The sequence below is a fragment of the Linepithema humile genome, chromosome 7, assembly GCF_040581485.1.
Source record: "Linepithema humile isolate Giens D197 chromosome 7, Lhum_UNIL_v1.0, whole genome shotgun sequence".
In the NCBI taxonomy this organism is placed as follows: Eukaryota; Metazoa; Arthropoda; class Insecta; order Hymenoptera; family Formicidae; genus Linepithema; species Linepithema humile.
In genome coordinates this window covers 15,675,346-15,694,823 of record NC_090134.1, presented here as the reverse complement: position 1 = coordinate 15,694,823, position 19,478 = coordinate 15,675,346, and the positions used below count along the sequence as shown (strand labels likewise).

The window sequence follows — 19,478 nt, the reverse complement described above, 5'->3', positions numbered from 1 at the left end:
TTATTTATAACTAAAGTGCATGCGTGCAAAATATATCGATAAAATGATCTTCAAATATGCATTGCAATATTACGTTTTATTATCTCCTATTTGTAAATATCGCACAAAATACAATGTGTTTATTATAATCTCTAGATTACAGGTTACTCCTTCAACACGTGCTTCTGCAAACTTCCTTTCTTCTTCTTTTTTTATAAACTGAATAAAAACTAAAGCCTCGTATTATTCAAGATAGTATTCTACACTTTGAAAACTAAAATAATTGAATGTTATAATTCAATGCCATTGTTGTTTGTAGCATTACGATATCTTGTTAAAAAGACAATCGACAATAATATAAAATAATGAGACTTATTTTATTTTGGTAAAATTTATTTTTTTATAATCATATTTTGTATGAAATTATTTCCTGCATCTTTATTTTATCATTGATATTATTAAATTTTACGAATCTCTAACTTCTTTAACGGCCTAATATTTTTCTCGACATAATATTATAGAATTTTAGAATATTGATAAAAATAGAAACAGATTAAACAAAATCCGACATCAGAAAGGGAACTGAGAATTTCTGTATTCTGCTGATCAGAGAATATATCGTTAATATTAGGATCGTTAATTGCAGGAGTCTATGAACGATGTATTAACGTTACGAAAATACGCGGCGGTACTTAAACAAAAGAAAAATCCAGACATTAACTACATTCATAATCGTGAGATAATTGACGGGAATTGCTCCGTCGATCGCTCGCGCGCAAGAGGAACAGCGAAATCGCGAGGCGGGATGCCGTTTCGGTAACGCTCTCGACGCGCATAGATGAGGATGAGACGACGGGGCAGCGGTGGGTCGAGATAGGGGCAAAGGGTTAGGCGAACAAACATCGTTAATTTGCACGCGGAAACTCGCCCCGACCTGGTAGAGGCTAAAAGGTCAACATTACCGCGGTTAACGTGTACACACGGCAAATACTCCGCGCCCCCCCCCCCCCCATACAAGCTCACCGGACCGATGCTGAGTTTTCAGAGTCAGTCAGAGGTCGGCAGCCCCCTCTGACCGACTTAATTGTCTAATTGGCAAATAAATCCCATTGTTTTCCGATCGCGCGATCGATACGCGCGCTGCTTGGTTCAACGGGGCCGTTCTTTTGAATTTCCGCAGCACGACACGCTCGAGTGTTTCTAAAACACTGGTGGTCAAACGCGTCAAGATGAACCATGCGGTGAACACTTGACACTCCGAGTGTCACCGCATTTGTATATCAATCGATCGAGACGCCAAAAAAAGAACAAAAAGCGAAAAACGCTGCGGGGGGAGGCTCTCGAGCTTAATTTCGCAAAAGCAAGCGTTTATTTGTCGTGTATGCTTCGCGTTATGCATGGCTTTGTGTCGGACGACAGCCGAATCGAGAGGGCATCATGTTCGTATGTTATTTTATTTATTTATTTATATTTTACAATACACAAATGTGTAAAAAATTTCAAGTTTTATATTGGAATATTGAAATGAAAAAAAAAAGAAAAGATAGAAAGAGAAAAATTCCTGTGAAAAGTAAAAAATAGATTCTATGGAAGAAATATGATACAAATAACATTTTAATTAAAATAATCAAAGGGTGTTAAAAGCATCATAAATTTTTTTTAGAATAATTTGAAATAGAAGTAAGTAGAAAATAATAAATATCTGACTTTACTTATAAAAACGATTTTTGTGACGGAATGCTGTTAAGATGTGCTCCTTCTCTTTCTCTCTCTCTCTCTCTCTCTCTTTTTCTCTCTCGCATGAGAACTTCTATACAGGTTGGAAATGAACTAGTGATATAGCGAACTGGAAGGAGGTAGAGCCGAACGATTATCGGACAATAGTTTGTTAGTGAGGTTCACCTGCTGTATTGTTCTCTGAGAAACGTGGATTCAGCTCTAGTGCGCGAATTATTCTGTTTCCACGTGTAAATCACACGATACGTTTATCTCATAGAAACCGAGAAATTGTTTCAAATTTCTTACAATCCATATACGATAGTGATTACGCATGTATTCACATATTGTCATGTTCAACAATGTAGTAGGAAGAGTTAAAAGGTAAAGGGACGTTTAAGAAATTAAAGCCTTTTTAAAAAGTCCCTTTAAAAGTTCTTTTTTTTATTTCTCGTTGAAACATTTATACATCATATATGATTCTGCAGAGTATGCAAAGTGCGACAAAAAAACGTGGTACATATAAATATAAAGTGATCCTTGTAAAAAGACCACTTAAATTTTTGAATATATTTAATTAAAGTATTGACCAATTAATCAAATTATTTAAACATTTAAATAATTTGCAACTCACATTAGCAAGAATTTATTTGCGTCGTTGCATAAAACAGCATAGCTATGCATTGAACTGCGGACGATGTTTTCGACATTGTATTTATTAATAACATTAAAAAATTATAAGAACCAAAGAAAATTAATTTTATTTTATAACTTTGTATTCATTATATACAAAAATACAGAAAGAAATAGTAACGTGCAGCGGTTTGCCGATCTGAATGATAGATGCAAGTACATACACACTCAACGGAATTTCAAAGTTATTTTTCTTAAGAACAAAGCTTCGTGCAAAAAAATTTATTTTAAATTTCAATTTATTAACAAGAATTTACTCTCCATAACTACATTTTCCATCGCATCCTGTATATTATTCATGAAATTTCTCAAACAATTTAATAGAACACTTTATTTTTAAATATTACAAAAAAAGGGGGAAAGGAAGAAAATACAAAAAATATAGATTTTTAAAATCGCATCGTATTATAAATACACGAATAATATATTTTTACTTAATATTTTGATATTTTTAAAAAACTGGATTATCTTTATGAATTATTATATACAAATAAATATAACAATTTATTCACTGAATGCACATTTTTTTTACTTTTTAAACAAAACAGTTAAAAATCATTGCATATTACAAATTGCATGTAGCTCGATTATAGAATATTTACATACACGATATTCATACGTATTTGTTATATACTTGTGTTTATATATTTTCATACTGCAATATGTTATTTTGCTATATATTTAAATTTACAATACATATAAGCACTCTTTGTCTACCCCGATTCGAAGAATTTATCATTAGTGATTGTTGTTTGGCTTAAAGAAATTAATGTAACCAAATTTCGATGATAAAACTTTATTTTCGCGATAAACATGATTTAGGAAACGGAATTAATACAACAGAGCGCATATAAGAACGTGATGAAGCTCCTGTGAAGAGATACATTCTTCACGTAGATAAATTTGAAGTTTTAAAGCCACCTAATAACACGTAGCAGTACGTAGCAGCGCGTGCAGACACTCCACATCACAATATTACAGAGGAAACAATATACTCAATTATACTTCTTATAATATTCCGTTAATTATCATTGAATAATTTGTTCTCGAAATTTCTCTTATATTACAATGAATTTACTCTTATATACATATTAATTAATTAATAATATATATTATGGAAAAATAGCAATTTATTTGCGTTGTTCTTAAAGGCCCCATGATGTAGCTAATTAGCAAATTAAACTGAATCGATAAATTAAATTATTGATCAATAGTTAACCATTTGTCTGTAATATTTTCTATTTGCTTAAAAAGAATTGGATTTCTAAGGCGGATTTTTAATTCCAGTTTTCCTCCTGTTGCTTTTCTGCCGTCCATAAGCTGAAATGATAACACTATATATAGTAAAATTCTTTTGCTCCGACAAAGAAAAAAGTATGAAAATAAATGAATCATTTAATCACCGGAAATGAATCGTGTAGAACACATTGAGATTCCAGAGGTTGCAGTTTAACCATTACTGTACCAAGCAGACTATCACTTCGGAAGAAACTTCTGCAACATCACAAAAAACATTGTAATTGACATAAACTCTATAAATAAAAATATAATCGATATAATTATGAAAAATAATGCGTCGCAAAAATCCCAATGTACGTTGTTACAAGTTGCTCGTGTAACGCTATTGAAACCATTCGAATATATATTTATTCTAAGCATTATGATAATTTTTTATATTTACTTAAACACACATTGCTGTTTTCTTGTATAAGCCAATAAGAAAACGTATAGGATGATACAATAATAATACATTACGCTTAAAAGTGTGCCATCAAAATCTTTGTGCATATAAGAAACTGCATACTTTACAGGAGCATAAAAATGCCATACCTTGGGTGAGTGCAACACAAGATGGGGTTCAGCGAGCATCTGCAAGCAACGTTCTATTTTTTTAAGTATGGTATTCTCAGTGTACAGGTTTCTAATACTTTACACGACACAATTAGCAAATACATAAAGCGTATTGGTCAGAGAATCCATAGATAAAAAGTAGTTTCCTGAACCACCATTATACTTTTCCACAAACTTTATTAATTTTTTAAATTAAAAGTTATTAATAATTTAAAAATTAATTTGATAACATCAAAGCATTGAAATAAGTAAAAATTATAAAATTTATAGTGCATTATAGAGCCTTGATATTTACATTGAGGATTAACGTGGTCATCACATTTGACGATCATAAAAATTGTTTTACCATGTAAGAGTTAATGAAAGGAGTCAAAACTCTAACATTAAGTTAACCTAAAACATTAATAATATCTGAATTACCCTTTTGCCCAAACGTCGCATTTTAAGGCATGTCGTTTGAACGCTCTCTGACACTGCCTAGAAGTGCGGTTTATAATTCCATTCAGTGAAAACACAGCCTGATATTCGGGATTGACAGAATCCTTGATCGTTGACGTTCTATCCGCGGGATGATTATCCGATGGAAATGGAAACTCAAACATAACATATGTGTCTGCTTCCCGAGGATAATTAATTCCTCGAATTATAGCAATCTCGATATCGTTATCGGTTAAATCTGTGCAACTCCTGAAAAACACAATATATTTTATTTTTAATAATATATAAGGCTCAACTGATTACTAAAATAAATTAAAATCAATAGGAGCGTAAAGAGCCACAATGCTAGTTCTTCGTGCGAAGGTTAAGATATATTCGTCAAAATTGCTTACATCAAATCAAACGTTTCGACCTGCCGTCAGGCATCATCAGGTTTCATATTTTTATTAATGTACACTGAAGAAGGCCTGATGGCAGGTCGAAACGTTTGATTTGATGTAAACAATTTTAACGAATATATCTTAACCTTCGCACGAAGAACTAGCATTGTGGCTCTTTACGCTCCTATTGATTTTAATTATTTTATTTTTATAATACAAAGACAAGAAAAAAGAGAGATAACAAGAAAAATATGTATATACTAACTGTACTATTTGATAGGTTTTAGTTTCGTAGTGATGTTGTGGTGGTGGCAGTAAATCGCGCTTTCGAACTCTCAGCATATCTAAATCTCGTGTATAACCCAATGCGAGCCGTTCCCATCTATTATATCCAGGGACATCTCCCAATTCTTTTGAGTGATCCCGTGTAGACAAGCACCACTACAAAATTATTAGAAAGTTTTAAAGACTGATAAGCTATACGAGATTAGTTTACATTAATATCTGTAGCTTCAAAGATTGAAATTTTCTTCTGAATTCTCCAATATATCATTTAACTATTACCTTAATTTGTTTAATTAACTGGGTTTCAAGATTTTCGTAAATTTGATCATCCGTCCCACTCGAGCCTTCCAGGAAATCGTCGGCAGATACTAATATAAAACTGTCATCTTTCTGAGTTGTACTCAGTTCTACTTTTTCAAGTGGTGATAATGGAATTGAATTCATGTCAACCGGCAAGCCGGCTTTGCTGGCTTCAATTAAAGGTTGTATCCCTTTCGCTTGTCTCAGATAGTCACGTGCTAAATCTATATTCCCATCTTTCTTCGCATTTAGAGCAGCTTGCTTTAATTCTCGCTGCCGTAGCTGCAATTGTAGCATTTGCTTTTCTGCACGAGATGTAATCTTCTGATTTGCTTTTCCTGATAAGAAATGCAGGCAAAAAGTGTAATATAATATTCTAGGTACATAATTCATACGTGTAAATATATAGAATATTTAAAGTGTTTCGCAAAATATGAAGATATTACATTTCAGAGATAAATTTAATACAGACACACATATAATGAAAGTTTCATATAAACGTTTATCTTATTTTTTTATAAAATACTGTAAAATAAATATATAATATATAATTTTAAATAAAAGTATAAAGACAAATTAATACCAGAAGAGATTTCGCTATTTCTTACCTGCTCTAGGAGGAGGAACGGGTGGTTTTGGTGGCGCAGGCCTTGTTGGAATGCTCTTTTCAGGTGATTCTTTCGCAGGCTCAGATGCAGGTTGCGCGGCAGTATCGTTGCTTTGTGTATTAGATGATAAAGGTGGGAAACCAGGCGGAACGGGAAGCTCATCCAGAGCCACTGGCTTTCCACGCATATGCAACTTAATAGCGTCTTCAAACTGCTTGCAGATTCTACCATATCTGCGCGCCTTAGAAGTATTATCCTCCGCTTCAGCAGCTACTTTCGTTCGTCTGTATACTTCGAGACGTTCCTTAAGAGCGCCTTCGATGTTTTCGGGACCAAGTTTTGCTTCACCTACATCAGCTTCTAACATAATTCACATTTATATCGTTATAATTTTGTTAGATGTTTTTTTTTTCCAAGTTAAAAGTACAAAATAGCTTTTCTATTTTAAATTTACTTTATATGTGCACTTTAATTGTTTATTATGCAAAAACAATACTATTCTACATTTGCAATTTAATAATATGGAAAATGGATATCAAAGAAAAGAGAATGCCGGTATATAAATTTATAATCAATGCTCAACTTTTATCATATATTTCTCTTCACTATAAGAATACAATCAATAATACAACATATATTTACAATATTAGTAATAAATACACAAGTTTGTAAAAATTTTTCAATGCCATATCTACATCTTACCTGCAGGTGTGGCATCTGTGGAAGTTTGAACTTCGCTTTCTTCTTTTGTCTCCGTCATTGGTAACGCAGTATCCGCTGCAACGTCAGCAGTGGGTAAAATTGGAGTAGGCGGCATATCCGATAAATCAAGCTGATCACCTGCAGCTACCGCAGCAATAACTATATCGAATTGTTTGACGGTTTTCACATACTCTAGTGCTTGTTCTTTGTTGCCCGCCTTTTTCCACGCAACTGCTGCGATCTTATACTTTTGTTGCTGCATTTTTAATTTATCCAAAGCTTCTTGATCAACTGCAACATCCTTCACTGGTTCAGAATGATCTTCGTTTGAGACTGCATCTGATGCAGCAGACGGTTTGTCAACTTCAGTCGGTTGTGGCGTTGTCGGTGTTGGCGTTTCTTCTGTTTAAAAAGAACAAAATTCATAAAATACATCTTTATATTACAGATCTCCGAATAGTAAAAATTGCAATCCAATAAAATTGATCTATTAAGAATTTAAAGCTAAAATGGAAAGCTGCATAATTTTTGAACATAATTACCACATAAAGATTATTTTCTTTGTATTTATAAAAATTTTTAAATAGGATTGATTATAAATATTCAACGCATAGATTAATAGAATTGACAAATGCACAAGTTAAAATACCTATTAAAAATAAAATAATATTTGTGGGACAGCATACCTGTATTTTTAACTGTGGATTCTGTAGTAGCTGAAGAAGGCAAGGGTGGAGGAATGTCAGCTTCACTTACGCTTCCACCTGATTGTGCAGAGGCCAACATTTCCTTGAGTGTTTTTACACCTCTGTTATATCTTCTAGCTTTGCCAGACTCATGTTCTCTTTTAGCCTTTTGTTCAGCCATCTCGTAAGTCTTCAGTCTTTCTTGCAATAATTGGATTACTTCTTGTGCAGAATTGTTCTCCTCTTTGGATTCATGTTCCTCGGATTCTTCTTGTTCTTCCTCTTTTACTTCCGGTACTTCTGTCTCTTCAGTCACAGGTTCATTCCCTGAGAGCATCTGTAGTTCTTTCTAAAACCATGAAGAATTTTAATTACAATTAAATTTTAATACTAAGCTAATTATCTTTAATAACACCGGGTATTCTATCACATACCAATAATGCAGGATCATCGTCTCCTTCAGACGGTTCTTCATCAGAATTTGTATCCTTCATGCATTCAGCTACCATGCCATCTAAATTTACATCAGCGGCAGCTTTACGTGCAGCTGACAACATTTACATGTACAATATACAAATACTGATTATATAACTTTCAATACAAGAGAAATAATTATAAGCTTGATTAGATAAATTTAAGCAAATAATTTTTCTCTATTATATAGATATATTTATTATATATAGAATACATTGTAAAATTTTATCAAACTTACCAGTGCGTCTGCTTTTGTAGCCTGTATCATTGCCGGCAGCCAAAGCAGCTAACTCAGCTTCTAAGTCTTCATCATTGTCGTCATCGTTCATGTTATCGCCGATATTATCCATATTTACATCAGGTACTTCAAAAATGCCATACTATATGAAATATAAGAGCATTGTTAATAAAAACTCACAAAATATATTTACAGAGAAAGTAAAATCGAAAGAACAACAAATGTATAATATAGATTTATTGTATTTTAAACCATACGAATTAAATTTCTAATTAAAAATAAAATATATGATGTAAAAAAATCTTTAAAAATTAATAAAAAGATTATCTTACATTGCATATTTACAAGAAAAAAAAGATAATGCGATACCTGTTCTAAACTGCCAACTGGCCTGGGTCGCCTCGGCTCTTTCTTTTTACCAAACATGTCAACACTTTAATCACAAAGTGACGCAGATGCTTAACGGTTTGATATAAATATTCAGAATCTGAACTCGAAACAAATTAATTATTATTATAATAATAGTTACGCCTTAATGCGATATCTCGGATGACACACGCACGCAATTATGACAAGTATATGTACCATGAAATATGTGTATAAGTGACCAAGCTTCCGTTCAAAAACTGTCGATTACTCAACGGTTTTACAACCGTTTATTAGAGTGAGACGTGCTTACAAACCAGCTATCTCTCTCAGTTGTGAACTACATTCGTATTTTTCGGCTTCATCTTTCTCAGAGAGAGTACGTAGTCTATTTATGTCGTTATATTTCAAGTCCAAAGAGCACGGAAGGAAATGTAAATGATATGAGTAGAGAAAATTCGGGTTTGCGAATCGTGAGAAGATAACGTACAGCTGTAAAGCAACGTGGTTCGTACACATCAATGGGAAGGAAACACGTAAATTACAAAAAGCTACTGATTGTGAGTGACTTATTAAACTATGTGACGATTAATGACGAATAACTTTAATGTGATAAAAATTAGCGTTATCTTTCGTCGGCGATAATACGTTCTCATGCGTACGTATCTCGTGTGCTCGTGACAACATGGGAATAAGCGAATTACGTTGTGAATCGCCTGATGAATAGGCGATTCCTATTATCGCACCTCGTCGCTTATGTGGGTGATTAACGTGTTAAGTAGGACGACAAGTGAACTCAATTATACTTCACATACTTTACGCAAAGTAACGCGATGATTTCGACATTGGCCATATCAGTGTAAAAGACATATTGTGCAAAAATGAGTTGGTTACGGACCAATCCGGGTTTCAGCAAGCAGCGATCCAGAGATTCGCCACCAAAGGACGCCGATCCGTCTGCGTGCTACGACAGTTTCTGCAAACACTGGCAACAAACTTATGAAATTATCCTGCATTCCTCAGTAAGGACAATTCTCTTTTTCTCTTTTTAAAAGATGGATTATTTTAAGATTTACACAGATAGACATTTATTTATACAAATCTGATGTCTATAGCAAAGGTTATTCACATTTTTATGAAACTTAAATTACAGATTGAGTTATAATTTTCACTGACTATTATAATTTAATTAAGCGTTTCTAAATCATAATAGTGGACTGCAAATACCAAAAGTAACAATATATCGTTTAAAGAAAGATCTATTTCAATGAGATATAAATATGTGCTTTATATTTAATAATTATTTTTATCGCTTTTTTTTCTTATCTCTGTTTATGAGAAATTAAAGAAATATAGTAAAAACTTTTTTTTAATTTGTCAAAACACAAATGTCAAGAGCAAAAAAAGCCAATACTAGTTGTTCGTGCAAAATACATATTGGAATCGAAGTAAAATAAACAAACGTTTCTGGCTGTTATTGTGTACAGTTTAATTTTTTACTGACATAGAAGAAGACAAATTCTGACCTGATAACAGGTAGAAATTTGATTCTTTTACTTTGATTTCAATATATATTTTGCACAAACAACTAGCATTGTAACTTTTTTTGCTCCTGACATTTGTGTTTTGATATTTATATATATCTCTAATCTCCAAAATTAATATTTTATTTAAAACTATTTTCTGATTTCTAAATACATCTATGGTAAAAACTAACGTCTTTCCCCTTTTTATTACAATCACAATAATCTTAATACTTATATTTATAGCTAATAATATTTATTCACATCCAATTATAAATATAATTCTTATTATTATTTACAGAATCTTAATAACCTTAAATATATCTCTTTGAAAAATAAACTTCATATATTCCATTATACTTTTTTTAATTATAATTAGAGGTTTATTAATCATTTTTTTATATTTCTCAAGATTAATTTCTAATGAACAAATAACTTTATTTTTAAATAATAATAAATTATTTTTCTTAATTATTATATTAAATATCATACTTTTTATTTTTAATATTATAAATAAAAAAATATATTATTTTAATCTAATATATCATATATTTGAAGATTAGAGATATATATATTTATCAGCTTTATAAATTATAATTTTAATTTTTAATTTGTAATTATGATTTAATTGCATCAGTAAAGTGGTTATCACAATTTGCAACGAATTATTGTAGAAATTTTTCATGTTTATATGAGACAATGTAATTTACCCTCCACAAAAGTTGTCTTCTAACAAAACAACCAGACCTGTTGCATCGTTGCATTAATTTCTTTCAGTCTTCTAAAGGACCTAGTCAAGATGATGTTCTCGGAGTTGTTAATCACATTGATCAAATGGTGACACTACTGATGCTGGAGCTGCGAAATCCACATAATCAACAGAGCAACACCGCAACGCATTCTCCTTGTTTGGAATATTTATTAAGTGAAAATTTACTTCTTAAATTATATAATTGGAGTAAACTTACAGGAAGGTACATCATCACTCTACAATATTGATTTACGCTTTACATTAAAATCTGAGACACTGGCGTAATTATGAAAATTTATTATAATCTATTTTATTATAATACCTCTGTAAATTTCTCTTACAGGTTCAACGTTGCTGTGAGAGTGGAGCAAATGAAGCTTTACGAATTACTAGTTGTACATAACGGTGCCCTTCTTGCACACGAGCCAATTACGAGGCCGCTTCTACGATTATTGGAAGACTGCGGGAACGACATTATGCCATCAGATGTAGAAAAAAAATTAGTAGTGTTATTAAATCAATTATGTGTTGCCTTAATGCAAAATATAAGTTTGCTGGATTTATTTTTTCATCCGACTGCGGCTGGAAAGAACAAGTAATAACTCATTATTTATTATGACAGATAGATATTTTTTACATAAGCGCATAATTCTTATCAAAAGGCCAACATTTATTTCAGATTCATTATATTCAATCTATTAATACCTTACGTTCATCAAGAGGGTAGTGTGGGTCAGCAGGCACGCGACGCTATGTTATTGTGTATGTCACTCTCGAAGAAAAATGATGAAGTTGGATTGTACATCGTTGATCATTCCAATATATGTCCAGTAAGTAATTCAGTTAGCAGAACAAAATATATTGGCAAAAAAATAGCAGACATTCGTGTGCGTGAAAGTAATATTAATGTTCTTATTTGTACTTTCTTAGGTATTAGCTACAGGACTGAGTGGGCTTTATTCTGTACTTCCAAGAAAGCTTGAAATCGAAACGGACGACTGGCATCAGTTGACGCCGGATGATGTAAACGAAATATCTGAGCTTACACAGCTCATGAATTCTCTGGAATTCTGCAACGCGGTTGCCCAAGTAGCGCATCCAATGGTACAGAAAGAGTTGCTTGAATATTTATACCAAGGTTTTTTAATACCTGTCATGAGTTCAGCTTTATTACAGGTAAGTACTTGTAACGTAGAAGAGAGCGACTGCACGAAAACATTTCGATATCAATATTTCGCGATAAAAATTACTATTCACTCCGGAAAAGTGTTGAAATTATTTCTTCATGCTTCAAGATTGCAAAATATACGAGCGTTAAGTTGTTTATTAGTAACATACGTTATCTCAATTGTCATTGCATGTGGTGAAAGAAGGTATTCACTTTTATTAGCACACACAAATATTCTATGTTATCTAATATTGCTTTGCATACACAATCTTATAGATTAAACACCAAAAATAATTGCGAGAAGCCTTAAATTAAAGATCAAGCACAGAAACTACTATCTCGATTAATAAATTTTAACATTATTGTGTGATAAAAAATATAAGTAAACAAATAAAATTTAGCTATCAGAAAATTACCTTTTTACACATTAATTATTAAATATCAATGATTGAACACTAATCTTTTACTTCTTATATTTATATATACATTTATTATTTATTTCTGTGTGTGAAAAATTTGTAATATCGGGTATTATTTCAGGATTTATTAGATTCTTAATCTTTATAACGTTTGCATAAATTCAATAAGTTGAAAAAAAGAAACGTGCATTTTTTTTTACTATTTTTAATTTGAGGATTTCATCAATTTTGTGTGTACATTGCATTTTATGTTACCAATACATGCAAATTCATCAATGTGGTGATGGTAGAGCTAAGTGCACTGGTATCAAAGCTAATGGCATACAAATCATTAATGTTATTATTTACGGTTGGTGGCGCCTTTCTCTCTTTCTCTCTATCCGGTAATACTTTTATGGTGCTCAGGATTCTATTGGCTTGACCCTAGAACAGCTAGATGCACCAAAATATTGGGTTAGTACAAAAATATCATTTTTCATAATACAATATATTTCAGTTGGTGCTTCATATACAAAACAAAAAAAATTTAATTTTCCATGAAACATAATTTTTTATAAACTATTTAATTTTAATACTTGATATATCTGATGTCTGATTTTGATACTTTTAGTTTCCTATTTATTTATGCGGACGATTGTTGTATCATAAGAGTGCAAAATGTTGCTTTTAGCATTAAATTAATTATATTGCAGATGTGTATATTTTGATACATCTCTATTTAACTAAATTAAATTAAATTATTTAAGTATATTCTTTATTAAGGTGCATAATTTGATTTGATAATATATAGCATCTTAAAACTGTGCGAATATATTAAGCATCCACTGAAACACTGATATTTCTAGCCATACAAAATCATATTTGATTTAGTAGCATAATTTTCATTATAAATTATAAACCACAAGTACATTTAGTCAAACTTTGTATCAGTTCGTGTGATAACATTATCTAGCATCTGATAACATAGATAAGAAAAGATATTGTAAAAAATTGTGTGTGGTTTATAACTTATAACATTTAAATACACCTTGCTAAAATTTTGCTTATTTCAACTATGAATTTTGCTTCTTTGTAATTTTATATTACTTATGTGATATTTTTCATATAAGCAGCTTTTATCCACATGTTTGCTTTATTACTTTCTCTGTTATATTTCATATATTCATATTTTAATGTCTCCATTGAAAAATAAATGTTACTCATCTTCCAAGTTTTATTTCTGTGCTATGTATGAAAATACAGTCTCATTGTAAATGATTGAATATAAATACTACAAAACTGTAGACATGCATTATATAAAATCTATACGCTTTCATACGTTATTAATGTATGTGTATATTATATCTTTTTATATAGCTTTTTATGTTTAATATATATTTTTTTATATATATGTAAGAATCCATGCCCTTCTTTTATCACAGTAACATGATGCTTCAAGACAAAAATTAAAAAGAATATAGTAAAAAAAAATAACCATGACAACTAATATTTCTCTCTTAATTTTCTTTCTTTTTTTTCTTCGCTTAACAAATTGGAGATGAGTTTCTAGCGTATGCAAAATTAATATAAAATTATATATTTTTATCAATAAGAAAATTATATATGTATATAACAACCAAGAGAAAATTTCTTTTTTGATAGAAAAAAATGTATAAAACGACAAAACGACATTGTAGAATTTGGTTTATCATTAATTTCTAACTTGTGGATGATTAACAATTTCAAAAAAAAGCTAACAAACTTCTTAATGAGACATAATCTTATATTTTCTTCAAATTTTTAATTCTTTTAAAATATTTGCAGACCACCGTGGAAGAATTAGTTGCAGCAACAGCCTATTTTGATTTGTTCCTTCGATCTGTGACACATCCCGGCTTGTTACGGTCACTCATTCGGTTTCTAATAGAGGATAATTACGATGATTGTAGAATATTAGATAGTTTAATAAAAAGGATTTCTTCTCGATCGAGGGTAAATTATTTCATAATTTATTTAAAAGAATATCTTTGAAATATATACACTTGTCTCTAATATTTTCTTTTTCCCAATTCAGTTGTGCATAGTCACTCTTGCGTTGTTCGAAACTCTGGTCGACTTGAACTGCGAGGATGTCATGTTGGAGCTATGTTTGGCCGCGTTGAATCCATGTTCGCACGTGATGTTTTCCCAGCGTAGCCGGCTGCGGGATATAGATCCTTTTGGACGTGCAGCAGAGAAATTTTTGTCCCTGTCTCCACGTTGCTGCACCGTGTTTACGCCGTTGGACTCACAAACGAACTCCTTGCCTAGCAGTGTATCGCATACACACGGACATACGTCCGATTCGCTAAATTCATTGCCAGCAGCATTAAACTACGGCACTAGATTATCGGATAGTTTATTAGGAAATTATCACGCCTATCTCTGCGACGCGAGGCAGAAGATAAAAGCTTGCCGTATCGCGTGTTCTGTTTGGTCTTGCCGGTACGACGGTAGCTTGCCGCAAAGTAGCAACGCCAGCAGCGCAGCCACATTAATCGAGGAAAATGTCACACCCGCTCAATCGCAGAAGAAAACGGAGGAGCCTAGAGTGCTGGAATGCGTCAAGAGTGCAACGAGTTCGTGTGACAATGACGAAGGCATGTCGATGGACAATATACTGCTCAATATTCAGTCTTTATTAGAAGGCAAGGACGATTTAATTAGCGACGAATGTAGCGTTGACAATAAATTGAATGCGAATGTTTCGCTGTCACTGGACGAACAAGCGCAATTGGACGCCGATATAGCGGAGCTATTGAACGAAGAGATCGGAATCACGGAATGTACGGAGGAAACTTGTCTAGATAAAAAAGAGTCCGATAGCTGCATGGAAGATTCGGCCACGGCCATGAACTCGCTCATGTCGCTCGGGGAAAGCAGTGGTTACGAAAGCTTCGCATTCAAAGGATCGCCGGAGTCAACGCCGGATAACGAGACGAACGAAGACCGCATGAGTGAACACGAAGAAGTGCACATTATAATTAAGAAGGAGATTGACGATCCCGTTGCGCATGATATCGCGGAATCGAATCCCGCAGCGATCGCGGAACCATCGTCGAGTAAATCATTTAAGGACACTGCGTATCGATCAGATGCGTTCGGTGGAGAACCGAACGTCGGCATATTTTTAGACATCCTTTTACGAAAGCTCGAGAATATGACGAGCAATAACTTGTACGTCAATTTACGTCTCACGGGCCTTATCAGCAGACTGGCGATATATCCACAACCCGTGCTGCAATCCTTCCTGCTCAATCATTCTCTTGTATTTCAGCCCAGCATCCGATCCCTGTTTCAGGTACATATTTGTGCACCTGCACTTCCAAACGTTCTGCAGAATATAAAAAATTTGCTGTCTCAGATTATTGTATTGTAAATTAAAATAATGTCTTTATATGATTTTTTTATATTGCAGATCCTTGCATCACTGAAGCACAAAATAGACCAATTTCTTTCAAAACATGACAACGTGGATTTGCTGGTCGAACAAGCAAAATCGTTTCTAATTAGCCGAGAAGACAAGTTAGTGAATGCGAGAAAAAATGTCTTGGTAGCTGATGGCCAATCCTCGCCCGTTAAAAGGCATTCCCTGACTAGTGAATCATTCGCAAGAGGTATCATCTATTTCGTGAACATGTTTTAAAAATTAGGTACATTTTTCTCACTATTCATGAACACGCGTGTGGACTCTTTCCCTCTTGCTTTCTCTCTTTCTGTCTTACTTAAACTATGTTAATTATATCTGTTAAAATTTTGTGCTGCGCACGCCGGAAGTGTTCAAAAGACGTATGTATTGATATAGGTTATTTTTACACGTACATAACATAGATGTATATATCACTTCAAACTGCTACACCAATCGTATTTATTACAGGTGAGCCAAAAAGAAAAAGTCTAACATCGTCGCTTACGCAAATGTTCAAACGGCCAGGTGGTAGCTTAGGTCTGAGCAGCTTAACGAGTTCTGTCAGTCAGCCGTCCAGTATATCAGAAGATCAACTACAAGTAGTTGGATCCGGATATAGGTAAATACTTCAAATCATTGATTCTCTTTACTGCAGCCATATTGCGTTATGTAGACAATGTACGATACATGGATATTGATAAGGCCTTAAACGCACTCCTTTTTTTTTTTTTTTTTTAATAGGTATACAAAAACTTCGTGGGAATCACCAAGTGAAATAAGTCCAGTACAAAATGTTGTTCTATGCGCTGTCATATTAGATGAATGGCTTAAAGAGCTCGCGGCAATCACTCAGGAGCAAGCAATTATGTCTCTTAGTGATAGTGTTGAATTTAAATTTCAACGTGTAAGTTCGTAAAAACATAATAGTAATTGCGAGAGAACGTTTGAAAGATTTCCGTCTAATTTTTATGAGCTTTGAATATGTGTAGAGTAAGCCCATCCAGTAATGTTTCTCTTGTCAAGCTAATGTTACATTTGTCGTACGATAAATTTTATTATACTGTAAAAAATTTGTGAAATTTCAGAAATTCATTATTCAATAGTTAATTAACGCGGTTTACAAATTTATCATACGACACATGAAACGTATTAGGCCTAGAATAGAGATAGAATTGTAAGATATCTCTACAATTTTTTTTTCTTTTTAACAGGGTCATTGAATACTAGTAATGTGATATATGTTGTAATTATAATGTATAAAAAATTATAACAAATGCACTTTTAAAAAACACAAAATTAATAGAAGCTTTAGCATGTATTTATTATTACGTTGTATATTTAAGAAAATACATCTTAATCTTGATTTTTTCTCTTAAAACCAAGAATTAGTAAAATCTTGAATATTTTCAGTAATATATGATACATGGTCAAAACTCAAAAAAATATCATAAGACATTTTTACAATTCTTCTACCTTACGAATATATTTGTGCAAAGATGTATATATAAAGTAATGTAAGAATATGTATAAAAAGCGTAAAAAAATTAAAATAAATATAATTAAGATTTACATTCAGAACAATGGACAGTCTGACAAAAGTATATTAGATGCTTTGTATTTTTTATCTGTATATAGTAAAATTAATTAAATTTTTATATCTTATGATTCAAATAATAGTTTTGCAATACAAAATTTGTGAAGCTTTGTTATAATTTTATGATTATACGACAATATTGTGAATTTTTGTGCCAATTTGTTATACTTTTTTTTACTATATCATTATAATTGTTCTGAATGTTTTAAAGATTGATTAGAGACCAATATGAACTGCAGAATAGTGATATGGATAACCAAAAAAAAATCTTGGTCTACTTTTAAATAGTATATGTGATAAAGCAAAATGTCTCTCAGTCTAATTTTTACTTGTGTTTGCATTGGTCTCTAATTATTTTTAAATTTCGAAATTACTGAGTTCAAACTGTTATTAAAATTAAACTAAATTGTTTTAATTTTTATTTTAAAAATATTATATTTCCATTAATAATTTGTGTTCGAACTTTGCTACGTTGCAACAGGTTGATAAATATTGATTATTTATTCAAAGAAATATGAATATGCCTGAAAAATTTTCAAGTCTAACATTGACACTGTTAATGCCGAATATATATTCATAATTTATTTAGTTGTACTTAACGCTTTTGTCGCGATTTAAATATTTATCTGTTCAGCAAGTTTTAATGTATCTTGAGAAGGAAATAGCTTTATATTGCAAGCATAAATATTGCATTTTTCTTTGAACTTATATGGCTATACTTAAATTTTGCTCTACAATGGTAAAACTACAGTACGAAAATACAATATTAAATGTTATTTATATGTTGTACCTTAGAATAACGATATTGTTATATAATTTTCTGACGTTTTATTGTTTATAATACTAGTGGAAAAGTGATTTTTAGATGTTTTATGAAGCTTGTTTCAACATATACATACTTTAGTTTCATATTATTGACTACTTGCCAGAACGTATTAAACTTTTAACAAAATTGAAGAAATATATGTCGGTATATATATATATAATATATTTCCTTGCGAATAAATACTTAGCTCAATTTGGTCAATAGAAATATTCGCTTTAAAGTGTAAAATGCAATAGATTGAAGTAGTTTAGAAAAGATTGGAATTAGAAATGTTGAGAATTATTATATATATGTATGAATTATAATATAAAATTACATAATATAGACATATTATGTAATTTTATATAATATATAAAATATATTATAATTATCTTAATAAGATATTTTATATTATTTTATACAAAATAATATAAAATAATATATTTTATATATTATTGTATTATTTTTATATATATAATAATTATTAATTAAATAGTTTGGGGAAAAAAACTAAAATTTACTATGGCACAATTAGTTTTTAAATATTTTTTATGGGCATATTTGAGTATGTCTCGCTTTTGAATTGTGATATTAAAATAGACATCATGTAACAATTGAATTTATGAAGATATATATATATATATACAATTTTTCGCCAAGGAATAAAACTAATAGTATTATAATGTAATAGTCGCAGTGTTATGAAAAATATAGAATATATATCATTGTTATGGAAGATATGTTTTAATAAACATTGAAATATATGAAATACATTTGCAGCTTCTAAATGAACTATCCTGATCATGTTTCTATACAATAGTCATATAATTTAATTAATGACAGCAAAATAATTAATTTTTTACCCGTTTTATTTCTAACATATTGATTTTCAATTTAATTACATAAATTAAGCATGTATTAATTTTTGTGGAAGTTGATTCAAACAATACGCTTGTCTTTTCGAATTATTTCCTCCATTTTTACTGAACCATGAAAAAATTAGCTTAAATATAATTATTTAAATGTTCAATATAATACGAAATAATCTAAAACTGTCATTTTAAAAGGATTTATC

At 31.3% G+C, this 19,478-nt stretch overlaps 2 protein-coding genes across 7 annotated transcripts; one reads left to right on the top strand and one right to left on the bottom strand.

The window, feature by feature from the left end:
• Nucleotides 1–2,879: 2,879 nt before the first annotated feature.
• On the bottom strand, nt 2,880–8,932 carry l(2)gd1 (lethal (2) giant discs 1). Of its 3 annotated transcripts, none has more exons than XM_012377719.2 (12): nt 8,720–8,932; nt 8,351–8,492; nt 8,073–8,185; nt 7,639–7,987; nt 6,953–7,354; nt 6,251–6,610; nt 5,622–5,980; nt 5,323–5,498; nt 4,660–4,926; nt 4,219–4,257; nt 3,792–3,882; nt 2,880–3,708 (listed from the first exon to the last, which is right to left on the bottom strand). In XM_012377719.2, exons 1-12 carry the CDS (start codon nt 8,774–8,776, stop codon nt 3,589–3,591), a joined length of 2,475 nt encoding a protein of 824 aa, XP_012233142.2. In that variant the 5' UTR covers nt 8,777–8,932; the 3' UTR covers nt 2,880–3,588. The 3 variants fall into 3 exon arrangements, with proteins under 3 accessions (XP_012233142.2, XP_012233152.2, XP_012233163.2); XM_012377729.2 differs by having other exon boundaries at nt 6,251–6,607; XM_012377740.2 differs by lacking the exon at nt 4,219–4,257 and having other exon boundaries at nt 8,720–8,931.
• Nucleotides 8,933–9,109: 177 nt separating this feature from the next.
• On the top strand, nt 9,110–19,176 carry LOC105678392 (FHIP family protein AAEL005291-like). 4 transcript variants are annotated; one of them, XM_012377688.2, is made up of 12 exons: nt 9,110–9,738; nt 11,017–11,213; nt 11,334–11,585; nt 11,670–11,820; nt 11,921–12,166; nt 12,983–13,030; nt 14,381–14,548; nt 14,631–15,896; nt 16,014–16,212; nt 16,373–16,384; nt 16,473–16,623; nt 16,746–19,176. In XM_012377688.2, the coding sequence occupies exons 1-12, from the start codon at nt 9,598–9,600 to the stop codon at nt 16,918–16,920; spliced, it is 3,006 nt and encodes a 1,001-aa protein (XP_012233111.2). In that variant the 5' UTR covers nt 9,110–9,597; the 3' UTR covers nt 16,921–19,176. The 4 variants fall into 4 exon arrangements, with proteins under 4 accessions (XP_012233111.2, XP_012233128.2, XP_012233119.2 ...); XM_012377705.2 differs by lacking the exon at nt 12,983–13,030; XM_012377696.2 differs by lacking the exon at nt 16,373–16,384.
• The last annotated feature ends 302 nt before the right edge of the window (nt 19,177–19,478 follow it).

Bases quoted from the DNA above. Each gene is read 5' to 3' on its own strand.
- LOC105678392 (XM_012377688.2), top strand. From the start codon at position 9,598: ATGAGTTGGTTACGGACCAATCCGGGTTTCAGCAAGCAGCGATCCAGA. The intron at 11,214-11,333 runs GTACATCATCAC...TTTCTCTTACAG, and splicing joins TGGAGTAAACTTACAGGAAG to GTTCAACGTTGCTGTGAGAG. The intron at 11,821-11,920 runs GTAAGTAATTCA...GTACTTTCTTAG, and splicing joins ATCATTCCAATATATGTCCA to GTATTAGCTACAGGACTGAG.